This window comes from Ursus americanus, chromosome 7 (assembly GCF_024610735.1).
Source record: "Ursus americanus isolate L20-20 chromosome 7, mUrsAme1.1.p, whole genome shotgun sequence".
NCBI classification, from domain to species: Eukaryota; Metazoa; Chordata; class Mammalia; order Carnivora; family Ursidae; genus Ursus; species Ursus americanus.
Window position 1 is genome coordinate 39,088,285 of NC_142133.1, and position 20,762 is coordinate 39,109,046.

Below are 20,762 nucleotides of genomic sequence, written 5' to 3' on the forward strand. Positions count from 1 at the left end.
TGCAGTTAAATAACTTTAATGGTTGATGTGAGAGTCACAAGGGAGGTGCACTCCCTCCCAAGGCTCTTCAGTGCCATCCTCAAAGCTGGTTAGTGCAGGGAGGTAGGGCAGGATTGGTTCCAGTTTTCTCCCAGGAAGGGTTAGGGGGTCCCAGCCAGTCCCAGGAATGAGCCCCTCAGCACCTTGGCAACCACAGCTGAAGAGGGGCTTCTGCTCCCCCTCCCTAGCCTCCCCCCAGTCCGGCAGAGGAAGGGGAGGCCAAGCTGGCCAACCTGCTCCTGACAGCGCCACGTCCAGATCCCAACTGCACATAGGTCGTCTTTTCCGCTGGCCAGATCCTGTTGCCAGCACCTTTCTCTCTCATACTGGTGACTGGAGCCAAGTGCGGGGAGGGCCTTTGTTGAAGAGGCCTCTGGACCGTGGGGATCGCTGCTGGGGGAGAGGGGCAACCGAGCGGGGAGCCCCAGGGGAGTGGTCTGGGGGGACAGCGTCCAAGGAGAATGTTCGGGGTCGCCCCCAGGGCATGGGGTGGGTCCGAGCTGGGGCTGGGGCCACTGAGGCAGGTGAGCAGGGGTTAGGCAGGGCAGGCTGTTCTGTAAACATTGCTAGCCAGGGTGGGGGTGTCTCCAGCCTTGCGCCCTCCCGCTGGGCCAGGATGTCTGTCACCGCTGCGATGTCATCCAGCGGCTCAATAGCTGTGACACCAGGAAGGGGTTGAGGGGAGGGGCCAGTCAGAGCTCAGGGCCCAGGCCCACCCAGCCCTGATCATCACCTGTCACTGTAATAGGAGGAAAGCAAAGCCCGGATCTCAGCTGAGATTGTGTTATCCTGCAGGAGAAGCCCCTCACCTGGGCCCCGTGGAGCTACGGGCTCTGATAAGACTATGGGATATGGGGTGTGGGGGGATGGAGATGAGGGGGTGGGCAAAAGTGGGTGAAAAAAATTAAGAAAGAGGAGGAAACTGAAAGCAGTGCCAGGCAAGTGAAGGGTCAGAGGAAGAGACAGGAATTCGCATGCAGAAAGGGAAACAGAGAAGAAGAAATTAGGAAAGAAATCCATGAAATGAATCTGGCTCTTTGGGGGTCTGTTTGGAACTTTGGTGGAGATGGCTCTAAGAAGAGCTGGAGAAGAGAAACAGATACAACAGGACTGAGAGGGCCTTGGGTCCCCAGAGCTCTGCCTCAGCCTATTGCTTTCTCTCTGTTTCCATTATCTGGGCACCCCTGAAGCCCCCAACCCCACTTCCCATCAGGTTCCCAGAGTGTACTTTCACTCACCCATCTCGTGGTACAAGGACCCCTGCTTGGCCAGTACTTGGGGTGTTTTCCGGGGAGCAGGGGTTTCAATCTTCATAATTTCATCACAGCACTGCTTCCACTGGCCTGAAGGGACAGCAATTACTGGGGTGGGCAGAGGAAGACCGAGAGGGCCAGGCCATCCCCTCCCCTGCTACATTCTATTCCACACTTTCTGGAAATAGAGGCCTTTGATAAAAATGAACCCCATCCCTCCCCAAGGTTCAAACCAGCCCCTTCCTCTTACTCATGTCAAAGAAAAGCTGCCACAGAGCCTCCATCCAGCTGTGCAGGGCTCCTCGACTCTCTGTCTGAAGGGTGTGTGTCACTTCGTCCTCCCCATACCGGTTACTGATGGTCAGCGTGAAGGGCCGGCCTACAGTCTGGTCCAGCTCACCTGCCCGCACTCGAGTCTCCTGCAGGGGAAAGAAGGGGTCTGCTTCCACCTTCACCTTGGTCACAGAAGTCAGCAGTGATCTCAGAGGAGAGCCCTGCTTAGAAGGAGTTGCTGGTTGGGTCTCTCATTTGCCTCCTATTGAGCAGAGCGGGAAGGAATGGCAGGAAAGGACTGCTGATGAGACTGCGCCCTCAGTCAGGAAAGAGCAGCAGACAGAGACAGGGCAAGAGAGACTGAGTAAGGCACGGAAGGCATGGGGGGGGGGCAGGAATGCCGAGGCCTAATGTCCCTCAGTACTGTCGTAAAAGTCATCAGGAAAGCCAGCAAAAGGGCTTGGAATTCAAGAGGGGTCATTGGACTTGGGTTGGGACAGAAAGCCGGAGAGGGTGAAGAAGATGCAGACTGGAATCTGAGGGAAAAGGCGGAAAGAGGATGAAAATCCTAAACTGGCCGCGAGACCCTCTGGGACTTGGCAGGGGCTGAAACTGGTGAGTAGAAGAGCCTTTTCCAGTGACGCTCATTAGAACATTCTGGGCCCTGAAGCTGGGTATGGTGCTGTTAGGAGCAGGAGGCTAGACTTCCATCTATCTGCACCCCCCCTCCTGGGACCTGAAGGAGATGCTCCTGGGCCCTGGCACCTGGTAGCTTCACCACCAAGGGACCCATCACCTTGTTGATGGCAATAGTAAACAACGGCTCTTCCCCAGTGTCTGCGTCTTCGGGTTGCCGGTAACAGAAGAGGCTTGTGCCTTTCAGGACTCCATGCACTCGCGCCCAGTCCTGCAGCTCCCCAGCTTGCTGCATAAATGACTCAAGGTTTCCTGGGGGAATCACACCCCCAACACCCTTCTTCCCACTCCCCCATTGACAGTCTGCTCCTTTCTGCCCACCCTCGTGTCTGATCCTCCTGTCTTCTTGCCGTAACCCTCCTTCCTCCACCCAGACCTTGAGTTTTCAATAGTCCTGTGGTGCCTAAATGATCCACCTCTCCTTTGCCTCCTCCACATTCCCTTCTACACCTCAGGGCCCCTCACCTGCACCCTGAGGGTACCATTTGCAGTAGGCTGAGTCATGCAGAGAGGCTGAGCCACCAGGCGGCAACACACGCTACCATAAAGGGGAAGCCAGGCGGGGTTCTCCTCTGGGGGACAGGAAGTGCAGGGTAAGGGTGGGGAACGAGAAGGAACCATCCAACAGCCCCCCTTCTCACTGTCCAGCATCCCCTCCTCTCCATAACATACCATGGCTGGCGAGGGTGAGGTCGTGTGTGCGGAACCCATCTTGCACTGCCGCCAGGGTGAGCGTGGTGTGAGCCAAGAGGTGGTAACGAGGGCCACTGCAGGACAGACAGAGAAGTGGGCCTCAGCCCAGCGATGGGCATCCTAGACCGCAGGAGCTCTGAGGGCGGAGCAGATCTGCCCCATTGTTCAGGCTGTCCCACAGCAAACTAGCTTGCCTTCCCCACCGGGGTGAGAACACTGACCCAGCTCCTGCTAAGTGCTGCGTCCTGTGCTTTAAACATGTTATCCCACTGTATTCCCACAACAGCCTTGGGAGGTTGGCATTATTTCGTCAATAGATGAGACAGCTTGAGGCTTAGAGAAGTCAAGAAATTTGCCCATAATTTATAGTTGGTAGTGGTGGAGCCAGAATTTGACCTCCTGTCTGTCTCCAAAGGCAGCAAAGTCACTGCCCTAGAGCTTCTCAAACTGCTTCTCAGAGACCCAGTGTTTCCACTGGGTGCTTCCAGGTGCCAGTAGGCAACCCCTCAGGACCTAGGCTACTTTGCTCCAACCAGGGCACTCTGTTCTATCCACATAAGAGGCATGTGCTGCTGCAAAAAACCGAAGACCCGAGAACTTAGCTCTCCCTGCATTCCTACTGATCCTCTCGGGGGACCTCGGCCCAGCTCCAGGGCATAGGCCAGGGTGCCTCCCAGCTGTGCAGCCGCTGCTTACTCATGTAGGACGCACGCTGTGGCAGCAGTGCAAAACGGGCTCGCATGCTCAACGCGGTTCAGAAGCCACCTGTGGCCAGGATAGACACAGATGAGGGCAGTGGGGGGATGTAGGGCCTTACCCCACAGCCGGGGTGGGGAGCAAAATGGGACTGCTCCCCGAACCCCCAGCACTCTCCAGCGATGCCCGGACACGCCTCCCTGAGGAGCGGCCTAGGGAGCTGCTGAGTTTGGTGGCAAGCCTCTTGGGGGCTCCAGCCAGGGCCCCCTCCTCTTCCATGCAGGCCCCATACAGCTCCAGTCGCAGCTCAAAGTCTGGCCCTGCCTCGGTGCTATAGGAGTGTGGGAGGAAGAGAGGAGGCTGGTCCTGGGGAAGTGGGGGGGGGGGGCACGAGGGGTGGGAGGGGTTGGAGGATGGATGTGGTGCCAGTACAGGACAGCTCCCCAGGGAAGGCCCCTCCTCCCCTGCAGCTCCATCGGACAAGGGCTGCAGCGGAGGGGAGAAAGGAGGGAGCCACAGGGCCGAGGCACTCACAAGAGCACGTTGTTCTGAAAGGAGATGTCTGTGAGGGTCCTGTCCACCAGGATCATCTCTGTGTCCTGAATGTGTTCCCCTAGCTGCAGCAGCAGGAACACAGCCCAGCGGTGCAGGTCTGGGGACAGAGGCCCAAACTGGTAAAGACAGTGCCCCACAAGAACCTCCGACCTCAGGTTACTCCCCGTAGTTTGTCCCAGCATGTGTAGAACTCACCGCCTTTGTTCTTGAAATATTCTGTGTCCTTCCACATGAGTGGAATCCGGAGGTCTGAGGGGCAGAGGGGCAGGAAGAGACGTTGAGACGAGCAGGAGTTCTTGTGATTGGGCAAGGAGTGCCAGGGACTGGGGGGGGGGAGGGGGCTGTTCTTCTTACCGGAGATGCAGACGCGGCCTCGGCAAGGGGAGCGCTCAGTAGGCGGCCCACTGTCAGAAGGCCTGTGGGCAAATCACAATATTCTGGCCTGGCCTCTAGTCATTACTCCCCCGTCCCCCCGTTCTGGTTCCCAAGGGCTCTAGGACACCTCCAGCCCAGGGCCTAGCCCCCAGGTCCCCAGCCAGGCTGACAGGGCAGGGCTGAGGGACTGTTACAGCTGTCAGTGGAACCCAGGGGTTCTCTGGGCTTGGGTCACTAGAAGCACATTAGCTCACAGGCAGTACCAGCTCCAGGCTCCTCCCCCTCCAAGCACCCTCTCGGACCATCCCCCCAGGCCCCTGCCAGGCACAAGTGAGGCTTGAGGGAACAGGTGCCTGCAGAAAGACTCCTTTTCAAGGGCTCTTCTCCACTAAACCCCAGACTTGGAGGAGTTCGCAGGCTTTCTTTTTAACAACAGAGGAGGCTGTTCGTCACCATCCTATCACTTCTTTGATATAGGAGAACACTGGGTCAGTCAGAAAATCAAGAACCCAAATAAAGAACATCCGTGTTCCATTTGCCACAAACCTCTCTCTTCCCTCCCCCTCAGCTTTGATTTCTCCTCCTCCGTCCCTAGGTCGGCTGAGCCTTCTCAGTACCCCAAGTTCCTCAGCCCCCAATGCAGGGCCCCAGACACCTGGCCTTTCTCCCCTCCCCACCCATCAGCAGGACTTACCAAGCATGTGTCTCTCCTAAGGTGACAGTCAGTTTAGCCATACAAATTCATAATGTCACTAATGTAATTAGCAACTTAGGGCCTTAAGCTAAATGATGTGGCACTGATGGCAATGCGTTTAGTTGTCAGTGATTTGGGGTGTACTTCACCCCACACTGCCTAGACTGTGTGGGGACTTGGGCAGGGCAGAGCCTGTTGATGGCTGCCTCTCAGGAGACAGCACATTCACACTAGGACCTGCCCCCTGTCTGCTCGCCCGTTAGCTTTGGGGGGAAGCCACAGAGCTGGTTATCTGCCTTCCCCTGGGGGCTTCACGGGTGAGCTCTGGAGGGCTCCTGGCCACCTCTCCTTGTGGCAGCCTTCATGGCAGAGCTGGGATGGGCATCATGCCAGTGAGCAGCTGGGACGTTCTCCCCACTAAGCCTTGTGGAGTCAAGCAGGCTTACTTTGCCAGAAGCCAGTTTTCCAAATGATCCGTTTACCAAAAGTGGCCAATTCTCAGAATGATAAATTTGCCAGGTATTTTCTCCAACATTTTAGTTTTACTAGAGCCTCGCCTCAGCCATTTCGCTGCAGCTTTGTCAGATCGGCAGCATCGAATGTCAGCGTAGCTGGTGCTTCGCATCCAAAAGCCGACCCCTTTCAAAATACGTGATCTAATTTATGTGAATGGGCAGGCGTTCCCTTAAACGTGTTTTTATGATTTCCTTTCTCCAGCACTGCTCGTGACGGTGAACCTCAGGTACACAACACTCAGTTTGTGGTAAACCGGCCATCTGGTGAACTGACTTCAAGAAAATTAGCTTTCCAGAAGCCAGCCAGCCCGCCCCATCAGATCACAGGCAGGGCCTAGCAAATGAGCACTTTTACATGATAACCCCTTAGCCTGCCAGCCTTTCCCCAGATACGATGGCTTTCCTGAGTCCAGCCCTAGCTACTCACTCGTGCAACTCTGGGCAGCACGGTGTAGTGATAAAAGACCAAGGGGTCTCCCAGGCTTCTGACAAGGCTTCGTGGGGACGTCATCTTCAGGGTGATCCACGCTCCGAACACACGCGCCCCGCACCACTACGCCCACGAGGCCTCGCCTCCCCCGTGCTCACCGGCGGCCGCTCTTCCCCAGCACCTGCGCCTCCTTCCGCCGCTGCAGCTCGCCCATGTAGCTGAGGATGCGGCTGTTGCACACCAGCAGGCTCTTGGTGGCTTCCAGAGCCTGTTCCCTCTGGGAGCAGGCCGCCAGCAGCTTGCAGGCCCCTTCCCTCATCCGGATCTCATGGTCCAGCTTTCTCTGCAACTCTGTGTCCTAGACACAGTGGGGAAAAGGATGAGAAGGAAATGGCAGCTGGGGACAGGCTGAAGCACCCTCCAGTCCCCAAGCGGGCTATGTCCCAGGAGAAACAAAGAAACTTATGTTTCAGGCAACTCAACCTCAGCTGCCCAATAATAACCAGAGAAGCTTTGTGAAAATACAGATGTCCTTGTGCATTTGACAGTAGGAGTATAAATGCCTTCAGCTGCTTCTGAGCACAATTTGGAAAAATCTATGAAAACTAGAAATTCACATATCCTCTGATCCAGCTAGTCAATATCTAGGCGTTTATCCTACAAACAGAGTTACACATGGGAGCAAAGCCATATTCATCGCAACATTGTTTTAAAACACCGATTAAAAGTCCTTCACTCAGGCATTGGTTAAGTAAGTTACGGCATTCCCTTGGAATATGGAATATTGCAGACATCAAAGACTGAGGTAGACATATATATGCACATATGAAATAATCTTCAAAATATATGAAGTGAGGGGGCTCCTGGGGGCTCAGTCCATTAAGCATCGGACTCTTGATTCTGGCTCAGGTCATGATCTGAGGGTTCTGAGATTGAGCCCTGTGTCAGGCTCTGTGCTCAGTGAGGAGTCCACTTGGGATTCTCCCTCAGTCCTTCCCCCTGCTTGTGCTTGCACATGCGCTCGCTCGCTCCTCTCAAAAATAAATAAATAAATAAATAAATAAATAAATAAATAAATAAATAAATAAATATATTGCACAAATGGTAGCATGCTGTAATACTGTTCTACTCTCTTTTCTCACTTCATATATATATGTGCATAAAATAGAGGTTGTGGGCCTGGGTGCCAGGAATGGAAAACAGACTTATACTACTTTTTAAAAAATATATATACCCTTCTTTACTACTGTACTATTGGAAACTGTTACCCCCCCCTTTTTTGGAGAGAGAGAATCTCAAGCAGGCTCACCCCCAATGGGGACCCTGATGTGGGGCTGGATCTCATAACCCTGAGATCATGGCCTGAGCCAGAATCAAGAATCGGATGCTTAACCAACTGAGCCACTCAGGCACCCCTTGTGTTACCTTTTTAAAAAATTAAATCTTCTCAGTTAAATGCACATACACACACATTACCAGGCTCTACTTCAGACTTGCAGAATAAGAATCTCTAAGAATAAAGTGGGTACTTTTTTTTTTAACTCCCCAAGTGATTCTGAGGTATAGCCAGGGTTGAGAACCACCAACTAAAGAAAACAGACAAGATAGTAAAGACCATCCTGGGTTACCCAAAGACTCAAGTGATGGGGGGGGGGGAATCTAGTTGACAAGGGACCTGTGAAGAAGGAGCATACCCCCTACAGAGTTCACCCATACTTCACAGAACCCTCTACACACTCCAAATCAGGGGCTCTGCCACCTGCTGGCCCTCCGAGTCTGGGAAGCTGAGGACAGAGGCAAGGATTGGGGATGGGAAGGCAGATAGGGCAGGAGATCAGGAGTGAGAGGCTAAATAGGCTGTGCATAAGGGGGGGGGGGGGCGGGGTAGACACTGAGAGAGGCACCAGGATTCTCAAGAACATTCACTCAGAAGGAGCCCTGGAGGTCTTGACAGAGACCGGAGGGTGAGAGCACCGGTTTGACATAAAACGAACCTGGGTCTGGGTCAGTCCTGCCAGTCTTGAGAAGCTGGGAAGAAACTTATTTAAAATTTACTCAACCTCGCGAAGACTTGGTTTCTCCATCTATAAAATGAAGTTGGAAATAGTCCGCACATGCTAGGGTTGTGAGGACTCAGTAACCAGGAATGTCAAGCACTTAGCACAGTGCCCAGCACACAGTACCCACGAATGGTGAGGATGCTTTTTTTAAATGATGCTACTTTGACGGAAGTAGCATTTACCAACACACCCTGGAGCATCCCTGCGCTGTCTGAGGGTCTGCATTTAAAATCCAGCTGGGGGGCGCCTGGGTGGCACAGCGGTTGAGCGTCTGCCTTCGGCTCAGGGCGTGATCCCAGCGTTACGGGATCGAGCCCCACATCAGGCTCCTCCGCTATGACCCTGCTTCTTCCTCTCCCACTCCCCCTGCTTGTGTTCCCTCTCTCGCTGGCTGTCTCTATCTCTGTCGAATAAATAAATAAAATCTTTAAAAAATAATAAAAATAAATAAAATCCAGCTGGGCGGTGAGAGATGCAGACACTAATGGCTGCCCCATAAGTGCCCTGTCATGGCATCCACATGCTCACAGGAGACAGGCCCCATTTGCTTCTGGCTGAGGTGACAGGGAAGGCTTCAGAGAAGAGGGGGAAGACTGAACTGCATTACAGTGTGAGATCAGTTCGAGAGAAAGCGAGCTGGAGGCACCAGGCTGGAAGAGGGGGGTAAATGGGATCACCTAAAACCTGTCTTCTCCCTCACACCAGCTCTCACACTGTGCACTTGCTTCTGTCCCTGGTGGCTCCAGCCTTCAAGTCTCCAAGACCCAAACACCCTAAATTCCTACTTTCAAAAGCCTTGTCCAGACTCCCTGCACACTCTTCCTTCACAATTTATTTCCTGGGCCACCACCAGTCTAGGCCTGACTTTCATCACCCCTCTCCCACAGTTTCTATTCCTGACCCTTCAGAAGTAGGCCAACTAAGTCCCAATGCCCCCTCCACCAGGAAGCCCTCCCATACTACACAGCTCCCGCCGCCCCACTCCCCCAGCCTCTCAGTCTGTCTGCACCAGAGTCCCACCTCTGCTAAGCTTTCCCGCTTGCCATCCCCCATCCCATTCTGCATCCAGCTTCTGCCACAAACACCAGCGACGGATGAGAGAAGGGGGGAGGGTAGGGACAGAGGAGCGTTCTCAAGCCCTCTCCTGGCTAGTCTCTTTGTCCGGGCCCCAGCACTCACGGATCCTTCCCTAGCCCTGTCCATTGCGCTTGAGGCACCAACGCTGGCGGCGCGCTCGGTCGGGGAGCCGCAAGTGCCCCCGCCCGCCCCTGGCGCTCAGGGCGCTGGTGACATCAGCTCCCAACTGCCGCGAGAGCGGTCAAGGGGCTCCAGGGTGCAGGCGGTCTTTCCCTGTGCCTGGCGGGGCTAGGCTCCAGGGCTCGGGGCAGCGGAACCACGAGACCTAGCCGTGTGCAACATTGCCTCCTGGAGCTCCCATGTCGCCCTGGAAAGGGCTTTGGCCTTGGTGCCGATAGAGCTGCAGGAAGCCGGAGGCCCCTCCTGCTTTGCGGTTGCCCTCCAAGGTGACCCCTTGCCCAGGAGCATGGGGGAGGGAGGAATGTGTATAAGTTGGAAAAACTGGGCTGTAGAAAAGTCTCTGGGCTCAGCCTGGATGAGCCGAACACCCCTGCTACCACCCCCACCCCACTCTGGCCCCAAATCCACTCTCCTACTGTTCCAGGGAGGAGAGGGCCCTAGAAATCCTGGCTCCCACCCTTTGGGCAGAGCATCTCAGGAATCCTGGCACTGTTTCTTGATCCCTGTGCTTTGTCCCCATCTCGCCACCCCAGGGATAGCTTCTGGTCCCCCCACCCACCCACAAACCCCTTTCTCCTGAAGTAGGCAGTGCACCAGACTCTCCTGGGAAAGAGCCTAGAGCTGGATGTCAGCAGGACCTGGGTCAAGGCCCAAGGGGCTGAAGGAGGATGAGTCATGGGCAGAAGCCAGCACACATTAGGCCCTCCGTGGATGTCTTTTCCTGTCCCTCCCTCCCATTCTTTTCTATCCCTGACTTACTGCTCTGCTTCTCATCACCTCTGTTCCCTTCAGAATCTCCACTGGGGCTAAATCCAAATCCTGGCTTGGGAATTTGACTAGCCGTGAGAACTTAGACTCTGGAGACTGTTTGTAAACTGGGGAGTGTCCCACCTCCTTCATAGTATTGTTTGAGAATTAAGTGAGAAAGTCTAATTGCTACCTTGACCCAGCACATATTCAAAAACAACCTTTCTCTCACTCCCACCTTCCCTTTACTTGCAGTTTAAGTTGCTTCCTCCAGAAAGTCTTCTTGGATTTACTTTGCCATGACTATCTCTCTGCCAATCTCTGAATTATCGACGGACCTCTCTCTTGAGTGGGGAGTGGGGGTAGGGGACTGCTAAGTTTCGTGGAAAAAGAACACAGCAGCTTCAGCCTGTACCCTAGCTGAAGGAGAGGTGACCAAAGTGAAATCTAAGCCTCCTTCTCTGGACAGACCTCCCATGAAGAAAAATTACATGGGGAAGGCGGGGGCACAGGAGACCAGAGAGGATGCTGAATTTAAACATTTAAATACCCAGACCAGCTCTGTTCAATAATATCTCCTGCAATGATGAAAATGTTCCATAGCCATCTTGAAATGTGGCTCGAGCAACCAAGGAATTGTCTATTTCATTTCAAGTCACTAAATTACACATTTAAGTAGCCACATGTAACTACCAACACCGATGGTGCAGAGGAAGAGACTGTATCCCATGTGCTAATACCGGACTACAGGTAGTATCAGAGTCCCAACCGGCTTATTGAGCACCTTTCTGCAAGTTAGATAAAGGTGGCCCCTCCTGATATACCCCGAAACCCGGCTGGGACTCCTGCCTCTGGCTGGCGCCCCTGTGAAGGAAACAACCTGCCCAATTTGTGCCAAGGACATGCTGAGCAAGACTGCGGAGTCCACGTCTGGCTAGCTGGTCAAGAGCGCCGGGACTGACTCGCAGTGTCTGCTAAGGTCCAGGGAGTGGGGGCCGGGGCTGAGAGGGGCAACACTGGCAATAAATTGCCATTCCTGATCTGGACTCTTTACAGTCCCACCTCAGACCTTCCTCAGCAGCAAACTCTTGCCTCACCCAGGAGGTCACTTCCATAGCTTCCTTCACCTCCCCCATCTCAGTAAATGGCCACACCACCCAGCTGCTTAACCACACACCTGGGAATCACCCCAGAGCTCTCTCTTTGCCATGAGGCAAATCCATCCATGCCCAGTCCTCACAGCCAATCCATCAACAGGCCCTGGTGATCTACCACCATCATATGAAATCCACCCCCTTCTCTGTCTCCACCATGAGCACTTCCATCCATACCACCAGGTTCACTCCCCTAAGGCCATAACCACTTCCTATCTGGTGGTCTTCTGCGACCTCTCTTGTCAACTCTCCTCTCTCCCACCCCTGCCCCCCCCCCCCACCGCCTGCCTAGCCTATTCACCACAGAAGCCATTATTTTAAAACATTAAATGGGTCGTTCCCCTGCTTAAAACTCTTGGGTAGGCCAACATCACACCTAGAGTAAAAGGCCTTGCCAAAGGCCTTAATCTGGGCTCTGCCCATGATCTCAGCCCCAACTCCTATGTTCCAGCCACACTGGAACTGGGACACGTTCTCATTTAAGAGCCTCTGCCCTTGCTATGCCCTCCAGCTGGAAAGCCCTTCCTCCAGTCTTCACATATCTTCATATCTTTCTGGTCTCGGCTCACGATCTCATCACAGGCCTTCTCTGACCTCCACACTGAACACCGCCTTCCCTACCTGATGTGTGTTACATCCCCATTTCTATCATCACTTCACTATGGGAGATGATCTCTGTGTTCGCGTGTTTATTGTGTTCCCCCAGGCGAATGGGCCTTTCCTGTCTGGTTCACTGAGGTATCCCATGGTCTAGAAATGGGAGGTGTTCAAAGTGTTTAAGAATAAATAAATGAATAAACAGCTCCCTGCCATCTCCAGGGCCACCAGATCCTTACAACCTGTCACAGAGTCCCCTTCCCCTTCTCTAGCAAGGCCACATCCTTCCTGCAAACCTCTCTTACACTGAAGTCTTTTCTTCCCACACCTAAAAGGACTCCTCAGGCCCAAAACACACATCCACACCCACCCACAGAGCTTTCAGAAATCGGAGTAAAGACCCTTTTACCAACGTAATGCGCTGGTTGGTGGAACTGAGTGTAGGTCCGCACACAGCACTTAACACAAGTCATACAGGACCACCTGTCCCTCTCCCCACTTTGAGCCCCCCCATCCCAGCCCAGGCAACACTGGACAGGGCACACACTGAGGCTGGGTTGCATGCAGAGGAGGTGCACTCCGGGGGGTGGGGGCGTTACCTCCAGGCTGAGCGCCATCTGCCGAATGTAGAGCATATTCAGGTCCTCCAGGATGTGCAATCTGTCCTGCATCTCTGTGCCCCCAGTTCCCCTTCCCTTGTGGACCCCTCCTGAGGGGGGGTGCTGGGCAGGCACTGCGCTGCTCCACAATTCCTCCTCCCGCTGCTCCCCTGGTCTTGAAAGAGGTGGGCAGAGGGCAGAGGCTGCCCCTGTCCCTCTGCGCTCCTGTTACACCCCTCTGGCTGCTGTGACAAACCTTCCTTGCCTACCACTGTTCCAGGGCCCTGCTGGGAGCCAGGCATGGGGAGGAAAGGAAAGCGAGGTGAGAATGAGCAGGGTCCCAGGAAGAGAGGCCAGCTGCAGAGGGGGCTCTGGGCACAGAGCGTCCAGTCTTGTTTTGGTGGCAGCTGTTCTCCCAGCTGTGGAAGAAAAAGGCCCTTTCATTCCGACTCTGGCCCCTCCCCAGCCCCCGCCCACATCCCTGGCCTGGTGGACAGAGAATCTGTGTGCGGGTAGGGCGTGAGGGGCAGGCACAGCTGGAAGGGGGCAGGGAGGGGACGCCTCATGCAGGTTTTACAGAGTTGTGGGGGTTGGCAGGAGGTCGGAGCTTTCTGAGAGGGGTTCTCACTCTCTAAAGAAGAGGGATGGAGCTGAGGACTTGTGGGGAGAGTGAGCCCAGGGAGCGGGACAAAGGGGTAAATTCGGCCCAACCCCCAGGGCCACCTCTTCCAACTTGGGGCCCTAATCCAGCCTGCCCCACCCTGGGCTCACAATTACCTCGCTTTTCCAGCAGAAGGGAGGTGTGGGAGGGAGAAAGGCAGGGGTGTGCCTGTCTGCTGCTGCCCCCGCTCCCCTCTGCGGGCCCCTTCCCTTCCAGACAGGAAACCAGCCCCGATTCCCAGCCAGCTGCAGCTTTGCCACCCCCCCCCCCTCCAACCCGGGCCCACGGAGTCACACTCCCCTCGGCGGCCGGCGGACCCTGCGACTCCGCCCCGGCTCCTCTGCTCCGGCCCCGCAGGCCCAACTTACCCCGGGGGCGGCCCCAGCCCACAGGCCCCTCCTCCTGGTCCCCCGGCCTCGCCTCTCCCTCCCCCACGCTGGCCCCGCACCGGGTTGCTGGTAAGGGACCCGACTAAGCCCCTCTCCCCCAGGTCCTCCAGCTCCTGAGTCAGAAAAGGCCCGGGACACCAGGACGTGGATGTGAAAGGGCCTTTGTTCTGGGCCGGCTGGGGGGAAAGGGCAGAAGCCAGGCCTGGAATCCCGGCCCGGAGGGAGAGGGGGGCGGGAGGAAGGCCCCCTCACTTAACGCTTTTCTGGCCCAGCAGGGTAGGAGAGCTGACCTCAGGGACAGCCTTTTTGCTGTCGCCACTTGCCCTCTCAGTCCTAGCTCAGGCCCACACCTTTCAGCAACTCCCGAGTCTCTACTGGGAGTAACAGGTAGGGCTCGGACCCGGGCGAGGGTAGAGCGGTGGGCCGGGGGAGGAAACTGTCAGACTAGAAGCGGGACTACAAAGTTTTGGTGTGGTAAAGAACCCAAATCGTTAAAAGGGACCCCCCCCCCCACCCACACACACACTCCCAGCCCTTCAGGGGCACAGAGGAGCAGCTGGGGAGGGCTTCAGCGAAGTGGTCAGACGTGGCCTAGAAGTCCAGTTGAGAATGAAGGCTGTCGCAGACGGCTGAGACCGGTTGTGAGACGGGGCTGCCGGCCGGGGAAGAAGCGGGCGCCCCGGCCGAGTCTGAGCGGTCTGGCGCCCGCCCACCTGCCCACCGCCCTTTGCCGGGGGATGCCCGGGAGGGGCCGGGTCCAGGCATATTTTGGGAATCGAGCCTGCGGACCCTTACGCTGAAGCCAACCCGGAGTTTTTCCAGGCAGAGGCAAGTCATCGCAACTGGGCAGGGAGTGTCCGAACTTTCTGAGGGGTCCGATGAACTTCCTGACGGTCCGCGCCTCACTTTTGAAGTCAACAACAACCGGTTTGTACCCGAACCGCGGCGTCTCCGCCCCTCGGCGTGCGCGCGGGCGGGGGCGGGGGGCCGAGACAGCTAGGGCTGCGGGAGCCGGGGAAGGGGAAGGCAGGGACGTGGGTCTCACCTCGGGCGGATCACTGAAGAGGCTGAGTCGGAAGCGGCCGCGTTTGAACTCCATCTCCAGGGCGGAGCCCCTGGCCACGGTGACCCGACTCCGGTGGTTTCGCGAGAACATGCTGACGGCCCCGCACCTTCACCTGCTCGGTGCGTTCCCTGAGCCGCTTGGCTGTGTCTGGTCTCGTCCGCTTCTGTCCCTCGACGCCCGTCCGCCAGTCCGGCCGGGAATCTCCCCGCAGCCCGGTTCCCAAACTCCGCCCCCGGAGACGACACCTGGGCCGGGCAGGGCGCGGCACCCTCCTTCTCCACCCCCGCCAAAGGCCCGGCCGGCCCGGCCAGTCCCAAGACGCCAAGCAGGCCCGGCCCGACAACCCAACAGCCAGGCACCCTACACCTCTCGAGCACTGCGGGGGCGCACCATCCGGTCGCGTCCCAGTCTCAGGCGCCTCACCTGGGCAAGGGGCGGGCCCAGGGAAGCCCCGCCCCACCAGCCACCCCCACCTGGCAAGCCCCACTCCCTGCGCGCGGAAAATCCCTTGGCCACAGAGATAGCCGCGTGGCACACTGCAGTTCTGGCTGGGCCCTGGGACCGCGCCCAACTGCACCCCTAAGCAGCTTCCGAAGTGATCATTTCAACTTCCTGAAGTCCCAAATGTCCCTTCTTCGTCCCCCTCCCGCTTTAAGTTCCCCACTCACTGCTACCGGCCCATCCACCCAATTCGTCGGTCTGTGCTTAAGCACGTCTAGGAATCCCGTTCTGTCACTTACTAACCGTGGAGGCTTGACCCAGTCATTGAACCTTCTGAGCTTCAGTTTTCTCATCGGTTCAATTGGGGGATATAGTGATCTCCATTCTTCAGGTTGCTATGAGGATTACATACGAGCATGGGTATTTTATAAAATGCCCAGCATAGTGCCTCACATAAAACAAGTGCCCCGTAAGTGGAGCTATGAAGATAAAGACGCAGGTGCAACACCTTGTGCCCTTGGATGGGGCACAGGTGACCTCAGCTCCCTGGACCCAGACCTTAAGTGCCTTAAGAGGGTGAGTTGGTAATTGACTTCAATAGTATTTTTCAACTGCTGCTGGATGGCCAAGACAAGATTACCACTCAGTATGTGCACAAAAGGGAGCTCTCCTCACCCCTACAGAGCCTAGTGAGAGAGAAGGATTAGCTTGCTGACCACGTTGGGGAGTCTTTTGCGGCCTCCAGAACTTACTGGAGAGAACTGAGAGAGAGTGAAGCTCCTTCATAGCAAATGGGCTGGAGCGAGGGAAATGCTCCTTTAGCTTTAGAGATGATAGAATTGTTATGCTATGGCAAATTACTCCGTGTTCTAAACAACCTGACTTAAAATTACTTCAACAAAAGGGGAAATTTATTGTCTTAAGGAACTAAAATGTCCTGAGGTCAGGCTTTAGAGGTGGCCTGACCCAGGCATCCTGTGTCACAAAGATCCTGTCTCTACCCTTCATCTAGCTCTACTTGGCTCCATGTGGGCTTCACCCTCCACAGCACATCGTTGCCAAAAATTCTGGGTCTATATATTTTTCAGGGGAAAAGATAGCACCTGTTTTCTGAACCTCCTAAACATGTCTTGGATTCACTATGGGCCATCTGGGATCTTCTATCCAACCTCTGTAGCCAGAAGGGTGGCCTGACCTGAACCAATCACTATGGCTAGGGGGGATTCTGTGTGCCAGCCAACCAGGCCTGGGTCACTTGGCCACTCCTGAAAACAAGCTGGCACCTACTGAGCTGGGAGAGGAGGGAAGGGAGAGGTAGTTTCCCAAAAACTGTTTCGGTACTACCACCAGAAGGTGAGGGAATGGATGCTGGACAGGAGGGACAGCAAACAGCCTCGACATACAAAAACTACATGGAGAAGGGAGTTCTGGTCCGGAGGAAAGGCAGATCAAAAAATTTTATAAAATCTGTGGCCTCTGAGATAAACTTCAAAGGATGGGTGAGGAGGAGGAAGGGGAAAGGCATTGTTTCTTTTCTCTTCCTTTCTTATTCATTTTTTTATTTTTTAAAAGATTTTATTTACTTATTTGAAAGACAGAGAGTGAGCGAGAAAGAGAGAGAGAGAGCACAAGCTGGAGGGAGGGGCAGAGGGAGAGGAAGAAGCAGGTTCCTGCTGAGCAGGGAGCCCAACACGGGCTCAACAGGGGCTTGACCCCAGGACCCTGGGATCATGACCTGAGCCAACCTGAGCCCAAGGCAGCTGCTTAACCGACTGAGCCACTCAGGTGCCCCTCTTTCTTTCTTTTCAGTAAACTCTACCCCCAACATGGGGCTTAAACTCACAAAGCCAAGATGAAGAGTCACATGCTCCACTGACTGAGCCAGCCAGATGCTCTGGAATTGTTTTGTTTTTTAATTATTATTAACATATAATGTATTATTTGTTTCAGGGGTACGGGTCTGTGATTCATCAGTCTTACACAATACACAGTGCTCCCCACAACACATACCCTCTCCAATGTCCATCAGCCAGCCACCCCATCTCTCCCACCCCCCTCCAGCCCTGGAACTGTTAATTCTTCAAATATCTATTGTCACTTCTCTTAAGTGTAAGCTTCCCAGGGAGGAACAGTCTGTCCTGTCTACTGCTTTATGCCCAGTGTCTGGCACATAGGAAGTACTCGGTCAACCATCAGTGAAGTAAATGACCACAGGAAATGCCTCAAGGAAACATGAAGATCTCAGAGCACCTGACTGGGATGAGCCCTGCTGTTGGAGTAAAACAGTTCATTTCAAACACTTGGTTTTTTAGCAACAGAATTTTTTTTTCTTTTTCCAAATGAAATCTTACCTGGAATATGTGAAATAGAACCAGCTGCTATGATGGAAGCAGGGCTGGAGCTTCATGCATTGTCCTCTCCACAGGTCCTCAGCAGTGGCCCACAGGCTCTCGGGAACGGTTTGGAAGCCCCTGACAAGAGGTAGGAGAGTGGAAGGCATTCAGAAATGAAACAGAGCTCAAATCCTGTCTGAGAATTTGGATTCCATGTGACTGAAGATTTGCAAAAGAAGCTGCACAGCTAGAGTTGTATTTTAGAGATTAGAATCTGGCAGCCTTTTACATAAATCAATTGGAGGAGGGTGTGACTGGGGTCAGGGAAGCCAGCTGACACTGTTCATGACTGAGAGTGGAGAAACAAGGGTCAACAGTTCCATGGATTTAATTATTTTTAAAATTAAATTCCTTTTTGAAGACACACATATAGTTTTTAAAAACACACTCCTAATTGTACCATTTAAAAATAATATAAAGTAAAAAAAATGAGAATAAAGGCATGCCTTCCCTACCATCAAAGAAAAACACTGAGACATTTGGTGCCATGGTGTACTGAAGGCCCACAGGGACTCATAAGAGACAACTGCTGAATTTTCCAGAACTGTGCATTCCAGGTGTTAAGCCCAGCTTTAATTAAAAATTAAATCTAAAACCCCACAATTAGGGGCGCTTGGGTGGCTCAGTCGTTAAGCAGCTGCCTTCGGCTCAGGTCATGATCCCAGCGTTCTGGGTTAGAGCCCCGCATTGGGCTCCCTGTTCAGTAGGAAGCGTGTTCTCCCTCTCCCACTCCCACTCCCCCTGCTTATGTTCCCTCTCTCGCTGCCTCTCTCTCTGTCAGATAAATAAATAAAATCTTAAAAAATAAAAAAATAAAAAATAAATAAAATCCCACAATTAAATAAATTATATTAAAGCAAAGGTGATAAATACTCAAAGATCATCACTTCCTGATTATTTCACTGTGTTTTCCAATTATCTCTTGAGGTGATTTGCTCCAATAGTATCTATATGGTGGAAATGCTATGTAACAGTGAGCTATTGCGTATCTCTTCCTCAGTTCTGTGTTCCATCATGTCACCCTAGAAACTGGGTATGGTGCGCTCTCGGCCTTAGCACCATCTTCTTGGAAACCTCTGCGCCATGAGAGGCGAGTGGAGGAAGAAGCGAATGCGCAGGCTAAAGTGTAAAAAAAGAAAGATGAGGCAGAGGTGCAAGTAAACCGCTAGCTTGTGCACCCGTGGAACCACAGGAGCAGGAACAAGGAAAGCCAGAGGCCAGGGACGCTGGCACCAATTGTTGGACTGCATGTCTACTTTCTAGGAGCTTGACTGAATGGACCTAGACCGTCCATCACCATCTGATCTTAACGACCACCTTTGAGAGACCTGCCTTGTTCATACCAAAACAGTCCCTTTTGGTCCTTTGTCCTGCACCTGTGACTTTCGGGACTAATTCGGTTTTCATTTGTGGCTGAATGTAACACGTGTACAATAAATCATCTCTTCTGCTGTCTTAGCTGAAGGGAAAAAAAAGAAAAAAAAAGAAATTGGGTATGGTGGGAACAGTTACACAACAGAAACAGGTGAACACTATAAAACAGGCCCTCCCTTTTCCCCTGGGGGCTTTTGTTAAAAATTTACCAGCATACCACTGGTTTGCTGCATAATCTTTCCAACGTTTTCCTTTGCTTACATATGTATCTCTGTCTCTCCAGCTATGAAGTAGATATTTGGAGAAGGGGTTGTTGGTCACCCAGTGTTCAAATCATCTTCCTGTTTCTGCATGGTCCCCTACTGTGGACAATATTGGTAGGCTGAGGCTCTACCCTCTTTATGGCAGCTGGAGAAGGTCATTCAGCCTCTCTCCCACTTCTTCACAGCCCAGGGGTAAGCACTTGGCCTAAGCCAACCAACTGGAATGCTCCCAACTGGACTTTGAATTTTGAACAAGTGGAAAACAAGACCCAGGGAGAGTTTATGATATAATCATTGTACCTGCAGTCCTTGAGGGGCAGGTGGCTGTGCCAGCAGGGAAATCCTCATCAGCAGGTTACTGTGGTGTGACTGGTGTAGCCTCCGTGTAACCTCAGCCACATGTTCCTACTTCCTGGCCTCTCTTGGTTCCCACCCCTTATCAAAGGAAAGTACAAGATGAACCCAAAACATTTTGTAGTGTGAGGAAGTAAAAAGGTGCTCAAAGCATGATGGAGACATGTCAAAAGAACACAGAAATCATCTTAGAGAAATGCCCACTGACCAAACCTGGGACATATTTCAGCATCGAGATAAATAGTGATAGTAATGGACTACAACCCACTGACTGAACTAGGAAACCATGCTGATATAAGCAAATACATATATAAAGGAATGGAGGAGGAGAAAGCTCCTCTTCACAGTGGCATGCCCACTCGTACATTCAGATGGAGTAATGGGAGTAGAAAGTTTCCACTGGTGATGATTACAGTGCGGTTGATACATACAGTATTCATCAATGGATACTAAGCCTGGTGGATGGAGGTTTGATGGGGAACAGGATATTAGAGCAGTTTCAGAGTATTTCCCCAGAAAATAGCTCATTAGTTACAAAAATGACAATGGTAACTTTACAGTGGGGAGAATGCAGACACCATCTTGACCAGGAGATCAAGGTGAGCGTCGTCAGCGGTGCCTCCTGATAGGATACGCTGAGAAGAGCACAGCAGAGTCTGTGTGTGTAGTACTCCTGCCAATAACTGAGTCAGGACATGAGCAAACACCAGATGGATCCAGGTTGAGGGACACCCTAAGGAATCAAAGGCCTGTACTCTTTTTTTTTTTTTTTTAAGATTTTATTTTTAAGTAATCTCTACACCCAATGTGGGGCTCGAACTTCCAACCCTGAGATCAGGAGTCACGTGCTCGGGGCGCCTGGGTGGTTCAGTCGTTAAATGGCTGCCTCCGGCTCAGGGCGTGATCCCAGAATCCTGGGATCGAGCCCCACATCGGGCTCCATGCTCCGCTGGGAGCCTGCTTCTTCCTATCCCACTCCCCCTGCCTGTGTTCCCTCTCTCGCTGGCTGTCTCTCTCTCTCTCTCTCTGTCAAATAAATGAATAAATAAAATCTTAAAAAAAGAAAAAAAAGGAGTCACATGCTCTGCGGATTGAGCCAGCCAGGTGCTCCCAAAGGCCTGAACTTCCTAAAACTGTCAAGGTCATGAAGGATAGGGAAACGGTGAGTAAATGTTCCGGATTAAAGCA

At 53.4% G+C, this 20,762-nt stretch overlaps 1 protein-coding gene and 1 long non-coding RNA gene across 13 annotated transcripts in view; one reads left to right on the forward strand and one right to left on the reverse strand.

The window, feature by feature from the left end:
- RTKN (rhotekin) overlaps positions 1-20,762 on the reverse strand; it is a 24,909-nt gene continuing 4,147 nt past the window's right edge. For 3 of the 11 annotated variants that reach the window (XM_087863591.1, XM_045788322.2, XM_045788323.2), the window contains 13 exons: positions 17,542-17,661; positions 14,729-15,585; positions 6,378-6,577; positions 4,560-4,621; positions 4,401-4,454; positions 4,185-4,302; positions 3,772-3,981; positions 2,934-3,028; positions 2,727-2,833; positions 2,362-2,490; positions 1,543-1,711; positions 1,278-1,382; positions 1-695 (listed from right to left, as the gene is read on the reverse strand). In XM_087863591.1, the coding sequence (XP_087719717.1) occupies positions 361-695; positions 1,278-1,382; positions 1,543-1,711; positions 2,362-2,490; positions 2,727-2,833; positions 2,934-3,028; positions 3,772-3,981; positions 4,185-4,302; positions 4,401-4,454; positions 4,560-4,621; positions 6,378-6,577; positions 14,729-14,839 (1,695 nt within the window). In that variant the 5' untranslated portion in view covers positions 14,840-15,585; positions 17,542-17,661 and the 3' untranslated portion in view covers positions 1-360. The other 8 variants (XM_045788324.2, XM_087863592.1, XM_045788330.2 and 5 more) reach the window with 8 other exon arrangements.
- On the forward strand, positions 13,518-19,047 carry LOC123786078 (uncharacterized). 2 transcript variants are annotated; one of them, XR_006777878.2, is made up of 2 exons: positions 13,518-14,610; positions 18,584-19,047. It is a non-coding gene; the product is annotated as an uncharacterized LOC123786078 (long non-coding RNA). The 2 variants fall into 2 exon arrangements; XR_015725227.1 differs by having other exon boundaries at positions 18,610-19,047.